Raw genomic sequence first — 9804 nt, 5'->3', positions numbered from 1 at the left:
TTGCTAACTTGACATATTAGGCTAAACTATTATTTTAGTTGTCACAAAACCTGAGCATCTAACACAGACCAACACATTAATACCATTCAGTTCAGTTCTCTGCCTTAACTTTTGTGTATGCGTTTGTGTGACTTCAGATACAGTTCTTTAGAAAATAAAAAAAGAATTCATAAAATTATGTAGAAATTTTAGCAACAGGCTGAATTGATGAACATACATGTTTCAAGCGGTTTTAAGATATGGACCGCCCAAAATAGTTTAGTTTGTGAACAACCAGGCTTAGTAAAATAATAAATAAAGTAACTCATGATTAAGGATTATAAGGGATCTCATGATATTATTTATATTAACACACCTTTAACAACCAGAAATTCAACAAAATACAACTACAATAATTGTAATCACGCGTAATCAATAATAATTTTCAAGCTGATGCTCTTTATCTTTATTGTCATTGTCCTTTTTTTTAATGTAATGCAGGACCTTTTGTCCCCAACCCACCATAAACTTTTTCCAAACAATTGTCTTCTTATTAAACGCTCTACTGGTCTGTTAATCTCTAATTATGTTCATATAAATTTCTCCCCTTAATAAAGATTTCGTTTCGTTTGATCCTTCAAAGCTTACAGCTAATGGCATCCACTTCAGCATCAGTTGCTCAAAAGAGCTTCAAGTATGATGTCTTTTTGAGCTTCCGGGGTGAAGACACGCGCAAGAACTTTGTTGATCATCTTTATCATGCTCTTCACCAGAAAGGCATTATAACTTACAAAGATGATGAAAAAATCCAGAAAGGGGAAAGAATAAGTGAGCAACTCATCAGATCCATTAAAGACTCGAGATTTCACATCATTGTTTTCTCCAAGAACTATGCATCTTCATCATGGTGCTTGGATGAGCTTGTACAGATTATGGATTGTCAGAAGACGATGGAGCAGACTGCTTACCCCATATTCTTTGATGTGGAACCCACTGAAGTCCGTCACCAAAGTGGGGCACTTGGAAAAGCCTTTGCAGAACATGAAACGGGTAGTAGGAGCTTTGTTCTACCTCTCGACTATCTTTGTTCCACTCTAGCATTTTGTTGCAGCGGATCATCTTCTTCATTGAATGGTGTCATAGTGGATCCGGTAACATCTTCTTCATTGAATGGTGTCATATTTATTATTCAGTGAACGATTTATGTTTCAGTGCAGAAGACGTTTCTTATCCAAGTGCTTTGTACTTGTGTTAAATCTTGTTAAGACTAAGAAAGCTTTGAACTTTATCAAACAGGAAAATGAAGATGATGTTGGAAGATGGAGAAATGCTCTCAAAGAAGCAGCCGGCTTGGCTGGGATGGAGTTGAAGACTACTTTTAATGGGTAATTCCTTCATCTTATATTCTTCTTTTCTTTCCTATGTAACATGTTCTTCATAGGGACATTCATGCAACCTGAATGAATCTTCTTTAATTCATAGGCATGAAGCTAAATCTATTCAACAAATTGTTCAAGAAATTTCACTAAAGTTACATATCATTAATTCAAGCATTGATGGGAAGTTAGTAGGTATGGAGACCCGGGTAAAGCGTGTGATTTCATCTTTAGAAACTGGTTCCGACGATGTTCGCATGATAGGGATCAAGGGGATGGGAGGTGGTGGAAAGACAACTTTGGCGAGAGCTGTTTTTGATCTAACATCCGTTTGGTTTGAAGGTGTAAGCTTTGTTGAGAATGTCCGAGAAGTTTCAAAAGGCTCTTCGACTGCTTTGAAGGAACTGCAAAAGCAGGTCCTTAAAGATGTGTTAGCTGATCAAAACATTGACGTAACAAGTGTTTCTGATGGGAAAAATAAGATGAAAAGGATGATGCCTGGTAGAAAGGCTCTTGTTGTTCTAGATGATGTGGATGATATAGAGCAACTTGACGCGTTAGCTGGTGAGCTTACTTGGTTTAAGCCGGGGAGTAGAATTGTCATCACAACAAGAGATCAGCAGGTGCTCGTAGCACATGGAGTGAGCATTATTCATGATGTTAATCTGTTATCAGATGAGGAAGCACTCTGCCTCTTCAGCAGGTATGCATTTAAGAAAGATATTCCAAATCAAGGGTATGAAGAGCTATCAAGTAAAGTTGTACATTATGCTGCTGGTCTTCCCTTAACAATCAAAGTTTTGGGTTCACATCTTTGTGGTAGAAGTGATCATGTATGGAAAGATGCGATAGAAAGACTAAAAACTATCCCTGAAGATCAAACTTTTAAAAGATTGGAGATAAGCTATAATGGCCTAGAGGATGATCAGAAAGAAATCTTTCTAGATGTTGTATGCATGATGAAATATAACAAGAAAGAAGATGCAATCAGAATACTTGACAGTTGTGGATATTATGCTGAAATTGGTTTAGGTGTTCTTGAGCAGAAATCTTTGATAACTATTTCTGATTATGGCAAGTTAGGCTTCCATGACCGTATAGAAGAAATGGGCTGGAATATAGTGCGTCGTTCGCATCCTAACGAGCCTAGCAGACATAGTCGATTATGGATTAAAGAGGAAATTGAAGACATATTGTTTAAGGAATTGGTAAGTTTTAAGTTTATATGAAATGTGGACAACTAGGAAATATTATTTTCTTTGACAAATTTTCACACCAGCATTTTTTTATTATGTACAGGGCACCAAAGCAACAAGAAGTATGTATTTGAGAAGTTCCAATCTCCATCCTGTTATTATTATGAAAGGTATTAGAAAGATGGAAGAACTTAGACTACTTACAGTGGATTGCAACGAAAAAGAAGGTGATGAAGTTAGCAAATACTTACCAGATGCTTTACAATCTCTATGTTGGAGTTGGTACCCTTTTCGGTCTTTACCTGAAACGTTTCAAGCAAATAACCTTGTTAACCTTGAAATGCATGGGTGCAATATAATTGAACTCTGGGAAGGAGGAGAAAGAAAGGTAGAATAATGCATATAATGTTATATATTGTGATTACACTGATTCTCATCTATTTTTCTTTTCTTATGATAGGTTTTTAATAAGCTTAAATTCCTTGACCTCAGTAATTCTTTGAAGTTAAGAACCTTTGACCTTAGCATGACCCCACATCTTGAGGAGTTAAATCTTGAAGGATGTGGGGACTTTGTAGAACTCCAATCGCCCGTTGAATGCCTGAATCTCAAAGTACTCAACCTCAGTCGTTCTAAGGTGAGTCACCTTAACATTGGGATGGTTCCACATCTTGAGGAATTATATCTTGAATGTTGTTCTCATCTTAAAGAAATTCATGCTCCGGTGGGATGTTTTAAAAAGCTTGTTTACTTTAGCTTATTACAATGCTTAAATGTTGCATATTTAGAGGTTAAACAACATGAGTCAGCTTCTCTTATAGATACAGTGGAAATAGAGGTACGTTGTGAAGATGTTACAAATTATTTTCCAGGGTTTGGGTTTACATGTATATATGATGAACCTAGATCCTCATGGAGTGGAAATTTAGAGAAACTTTTTGGTTTTGATTCATGCGTTTGCGAATATGTTACAAATGAGTATTTTCTAGCAACTATATGTGATTTACAACATTTAAGAGAGCTTACACTTTCCCAAAGCATTCCTCAGGATCTGTGGCAGTTAGAAAGTCTAGAGAAGCTAACTTTGAGTGTGCAACACTTTCAACATCTTCCGGATAGTATTTTTATGTTGAAAAATCTGAAATCACTTAAACTTCGGTATTGTCGGGCTCTTGAGCAGTTACCTGAGAATATATGCAGATTAGAGTGTTTAGAGAACTTAATCATTAGGAATAGTGGATTATTGCTCAGTATTCCGAACAACATATGTAAGATGAAATGCTTAAAACGTTTAAAGCTCAAAAATTGTAAAAATATTAAGAAATTGCCAGAGGAACTTGGGAGTTTAGAATGTTTGAAAGAGTTAGATATATCTGCTTCTTCAGGCATAAGTCATCTTCCGAAGAGCATTTATCAGTTGAAAGGTCTGCGTATTTATGTGTGAATTCTGAATTTATTTGGGAGTTTGTATTTTGCCATACATTTGTTTGCTTTTGAATTTTATTTCTGTGTGAATTCTGAATTTATTTCTGTGTGAACTGTGATTGTCAGTATTTAGTATATTTTGCACTTTGATAAGATACTTTCTGAATTTATCAGATTTTGTGGTTCTAGATTGTTGCTGTGATTATGATAATATTGATCCCTGGTTCTTATTTTATATAAATAATGTTACTGCGATTATTTTGTTGCTGAAAGAGTTATGGATATAATACACGGGCATAAGGCGTCTTCCGGGGAGCATTTATCAATTGAAAGGTCTACGTATTTATGGTTCCAGGGAGGAACTGGAGTCGTATGGTTTTACATCCATCCCGGAGTTCTTTTGGGTAGAGCTGTGAATAATATCTCCTTACAATCATGAATGCTTGAATCACCTGCTCGACGAACTGCATGCGTGAAAATTTTAATGTTGAAATCAGAATTTGTTGTCTTTCATTATATTATCTTTTTCTGTACCTTCAATTTATGTGGTGATTTGAACAGATCAGTAAACGAACTGTTACTCGGATCTCGATCCGGGCTCGGGTTTTTTGGTCGTTTATTCAGTCTCTTTTTGGTCGTTCTGTACTTTCATTTTATGATGTGCATGTGTGAAAATTTAATGTTCAAATTTATAGTAGAGGAAATAAAAATGAACCGGATCAATGGTAAGGATTGAAGTATGAAGGATCTCTAAAGTATCCGTAAGTTTATTTCTGAGAGGCTTTTATATAGTTAAATATTGGTATTGGTTTTATTTATATATTTATTTATTTATTTTTTTTTCAGCTTCAATTATTGTCATAATTAATTAAAAATATTTTGAAAGTTTCATACGTCATGTTTGACCAGCAAAAAGTCAAACATGGCCTGAAACTCATGATTAATCAAATTGCTGCTATTAAGTAACAATTCATCCACTTCCCAATTAAACTGAATTATCATATCCTTAAACTTTTGTATACAGCCCAATGACTAAAATACCCTTACTATGAAAGAGTTCAAAAGTGGATATACCATATGTTAGGACCTGCAATAAGAGTTTTCAGTCCAATACAAGTCAGAAAAAGATTGACTTATAACACTAATCACCAAAATAAACTTGTGATCTTTAATAAATTCCAGTAAGACAGTGGCTTCAATAGTTTGTTTTTGTGATTATGTACCTGGTATACTAAGAATGATCTTAAGGTGCCAACAAAAAACTAGTAGCTGATATATTCTATCAATAAGGAACCACCAGCATGTGCAGTTGACCACAAGAAAGTCAACCATAGTCAAAAGGTCAATTTTGATCAAAAAACACAGATTTGACAAAAAAAAAAAAAACAGTTTTGACCACAAACTAGTCAAAATAAGGGCCTTTACTCTCTACATATATTTGCACATATGTTTTGAATATCTTGAACGCTTATCACAATTATTCGAGAATGCTTGAGTTGAACGATGATGTTTGTTTACACTGGTGCTTATGAGGCTGAATTGAATCATTGCCTAATTTTTTGGTCCATTCCAAACCAAAACTATCAAAGAACTGCTTAGTAACCGGATACTAACCGAGCTGCTTACAAAGAACTGATTGAAAAATCAAACTATCAAGGTCTGGTTAATTTATGTTTATTAGATTTTTGGTTATATCTGTTTACTATGATATGAAAAATTTTAAAACATGTAGGAAGGAGCTAAATTTATCAAAAAAAAACAAGAAGCAAAACCTGTTGAAATTTTTAACAATGAACTGATGAAGAAAAACACAATACATCTAAATGAGTTTAACGGGTTTGGTGAGTTTTGTTAAACAGGCTAAAACTGGTTGATGGGTTTGGGGAGTAATCATTTCTAAATCGGCCTGTTTTGTCCTGCACCCATTCTGACCGGCACCTGTTTTTAACCGGGCCGCCTGTTTCGCCAGGTTTAACATAATCACTTGTTGGTTTGGTTAAATTCGTGTTTTTATTCCCAAAACTGAAACAGAGATGTCTGTCAATTGTTTAGCTCAGTTAATTTGGGTCGGTTTTATTTGACTATGAGCCACCTTTTAACTGCAGAATCGAATTTTGTGGACCAGTCCGGTCCACTACCGCCTCACCAATAACTAAATGAAAGTAATCCATCATTTACTGAAAAAATTCGTATTATTAAATATAATAATACAATGAACAATCCAACATTGGCCAATAGGAAAATGATTGACGACATGTCATGTGCCGCGTTATATTGTTCTCAGCAAATGTAAATAAAAATACAACATTTACCTACTCTCTGTCTCTTAAACTTGGACCACATGTTTACAACATTTATTTATATAACTTAAGAATGTTTTCATAAACGTATTTCAGACATTGTTCCATAATTAAAACATTAACAGGCATACACCATAACAATAACTTCAACGACAAAATAAACTTAAAAGGCACAACTTGAATCTAATAGAGATGTCCACAAATGGTGATACCATCACCTAACCGAGCCATAGAGATCTTCACCGTTGCAAGGTGCTTTGTTAAAATTTGAAGTATCCATTCGGCCTTGTTCAGTTGCCTTGTTACCAAATCCTCAGACATAGCAATAAATCCATTCCTTAGTGTCTTGTCATACACCATGATCCCTTTCACCTTCACAACTTTCATCACTAACTCGTGATTGTTAAGATAGTTTGGTTTGGGTGAAACGGGCTTTCTTGTCAAACCGGTTCAGGTTAGTTTGCAGTGAACCGGTCCCAAACCTATTTTTTGTACATCTCTAGGCTAAACCATCAAGAGGAGGCGCAAACTCAAAATCAACAAACTTTTGAGAGGCCAGCCCATTGACCAAAGGTGTGGGCACGCGAATGTCGATCAGTCCATATAGCTACGCCTAATATGTCTTAATTCAATGATGATGTTCGTTTAAACTGGTTATTATGAGGCTGAACTGTCAATAAAACCAATGATGTAGAAAATGATGTAGATATTGACAACTTTATTAATCCAGGTCATTCCAGGATAAGCCAACAGTTGCAAATTCTTTTGTTGACTTCCATTTATACCTAAACTCTATACCAATATTGCATGAGACTCAACAATACAACCGATTCACCAAATTTCTCAATTATTTTCAAAATTGATCCAAATCTTTTGAAAGTTCCATATGTCATGTTTGACCAGCAAAATGTCAAACATAAACCGAAACTCATGAATAACCAAAACACTGTCTTCTCAAAACCAATTAATTTACCAAAGAGCCCAATGACAAAAATACACTTACAATGAAAAGGTTCAAAATTTAATGTTCCAACTGTTTGAAACCCCGATACAGAATGTTCAGTCCAATACAAGTCACACAAATATTTCCCAATAACAAAAATTCCCATAAGACAATGGCTTCAAAAGTTTGATATTGTGATTGTGTACCAAGAATGAGCTTAAGCTGATACATTCTGACAATGTGCAGTTGACCAAAGAAAGTCAACCATAGTCAAACGATCATTTTTTATCAAGAAACAGTTTTGACAGCAAAAAAGTCAACGTTGACAAAAAAGTCAATTTTGGGAAAATAGCCCAACAATGACCATGACCACAGTAGTTACCGTGCAATACCAAATTCCAAGGTTACACATGTCGGCCCATTTTATTACCAAAATTCCACATATTCACATCGTATGTAATTCATGTACACCATCTGCTCGACGAAATGGATGTGTCAGAATTTTCACCTTCATATCAAAATTTTGAAGATTTATTGTACTGGTTGTGACCAGCAAAAGAAATCGACGAATGGCTTTTATTTTAAAACCAAAGGTGATCAGCACTAGCCAAACTAAAACTGGTTTGTATCCAGATCGGTACCCTGATACAAACTGACTTTTTTGGGGTAGGAAATAGGTCTCATTTGGTTAAATCTGTCCACCCCAAGAGTCTCTTTCATAACTAGTTTAGTATATACTCATTTTTGCATGTGCCCACAAACTTTTATTTGTTCAAATTAAGGCAATCAGTGTCTTGACACTTATTACACTAAACAAGATTGAGAATGATGTTAAAAGTTTAACAAGTTCTTCGTCTTGTAGATGGACTTTTATTATTATTATTATTATTGTTGTTGTTGTTGTTGTACTTTTTAGGACGTTTTTTTACAATGTTTTCTCCATCTACAGACACGGAGACTTAAAGAATGTTTATGTCTGTAGAAATTATAAAAAATGCATAATATTTTAGGTTAAGTATTCATTTATTGGATTTTAGGTACCTTTGGTTTTATTTGATTTTGAAATATACTGATTGTTTGAATAGATTTTTGGAAGGGGAAAAATCTTAAATTTTTGGTGACTAAAAACTGGTTGCTAAACTGTAAGTTGGTTCACTACTATAAAATGGTGTTTTTTTATATTATTTTATTTTACTGAATTATTTATGAAAATCATAGACAATCACATTATTCTGGATATCTAATTTTCTCTTATGGGTGCTTTTTGCATACACTAAGTTTTAGATATTATTTTGTACAACTTTTAGATAAGTTGAATAATTTCGTGACTTTGTTGATTTTTGTTGGTTTAAATTGTTTATTTAGAATTATGTGACTTTGTTGATTTTTGTTGGTCCTTTGACTGGATTTAACAACACTATTACTAGTCTATGTGGATCAACCTCTCCACTAGCTAGCGGAAATCACTAGTGAGGACCGAGATCTCAGATCTTGTTTGGTTATTATTTGCACTGTGAGGGTAGAGAGAAGGGAGAGAAGAAAGAATTTGGAACTTGTGGATAAGATAGTGAAATGGCAAAAGGTTGTTGTGTGCATGAGATACACACACTATATATAGTGTGTGTGCTCATGCACTATCTATTTTATTAGCGGCCCATTGGGCTCCAAAGTACATGGCCTTGGGCCCAAACATACATATAAACGATACATATATATCAAACAAATACGAAAGACTAATACAAAAATGGGCCTGACAATCTCCCTCTAGTCTTTGGTATTTGTCCCGTTAACTTCAATCTTCAGTCGCACTCGGACTCTTATTCGAAGATATCGTCACTGGTTTGGAAGGGCTGCTTCTCAACAAGTAGTTGGACGAACTTGTTGAACTTTCTGACGATAGCATCCGTATTGTCTCGACGAACGTCTTCAACCGTGCATAGAGGTGACTCAAGAAGCTTCATCAAGTCAGCTCTGCAGAACCCAGCCATTTCATGTTCATCAAAGAACCGGAGGTCATGAGATCGTTCATAGTGAATAATGACCTCATCGTGAGCATTGTCGAACTCCCAAGCAACAAAGTCGTGAAGAAAGTTGTCATCAAAGGGCATGCCGTGAAAAATAGGTTCTCCATCCTCGTCTGTCATCTTGTATCTTCATCCTTTAGATAGCTTCTTGGTGAAGGGGTTGATATCGTTTGACTTGTATGACCTACCCGGGTTTAGAATAAACTTTGGGTAGTCATATTTCCATTCATGATTCAAGAACCGTTTGAACCATCCCTCCACTGTTCCTTCCTTCTCACCACGACCCACCGTTTTTCTGAAGTAGTTCATATCCAGGATCGATAAGGTGTGCATATCTCCATAAGGGATATATGTTAAATCACCATTTGCACGACGAACAACCCAACTTTTGCTGTCCTTGTGCCACCTTGCATATAGGATAGGATCGAACGGCTTTGATCTCCACCTCATGCTTGCCATACTGCTCACACCATAATACTTGATACACTTTCTTGATCTTTTGCGAGCATGCTTGGTAGAGGGAGCGACAACTGGCTATTGAGCAACGGGTTCTTCAATCAC

The 9804-nt window shown here is 35.4% G+C and overlaps 1 protein-coding gene across 1 annotated transcript; it reads left to right on the top strand.

The window, feature by feature from the left end:
• The first annotated feature begins 1182 nt into the window (after window positions 1-1182).
• LOC143589011 (TMV resistance protein N-like) lies at window positions 1183-3995 on the top strand. The gene is made up of 4 exons (XM_077069880.1): window positions 1183-1364; window positions 1462-2563; window positions 2655-2939; window positions 3012-3995. Exons 1-4 carry the CDS (start codon window positions 1183-1185, stop codon window positions 3993-3995), a joined length of 2553 nt encoding a protein of 850 aa, XP_076925995.1.
• The last annotated feature ends 5809 nt before the right edge of the window (window positions 3996-9804 follow it).

Source organism: Bidens hawaiensis, unplaced genomic scaffold, assembly GCF_021521415.1.
Source record: "Bidens hawaiensis isolate Kalapana, Puna unplaced genomic scaffold, B.hawaiensis_p1.1 tig00001576_1, whole genome shotgun sequence".
NCBI lineage: Eukaryota > Viridiplantae > Streptophyta > Magnoliopsida > Asterales > Asteraceae > Bidens > Bidens hawaiensis.
The sequence above is the reverse complement of the archived record's forward strand: the minus strand, read 5'-3'. Positions and strand labels throughout refer to the sequence as shown.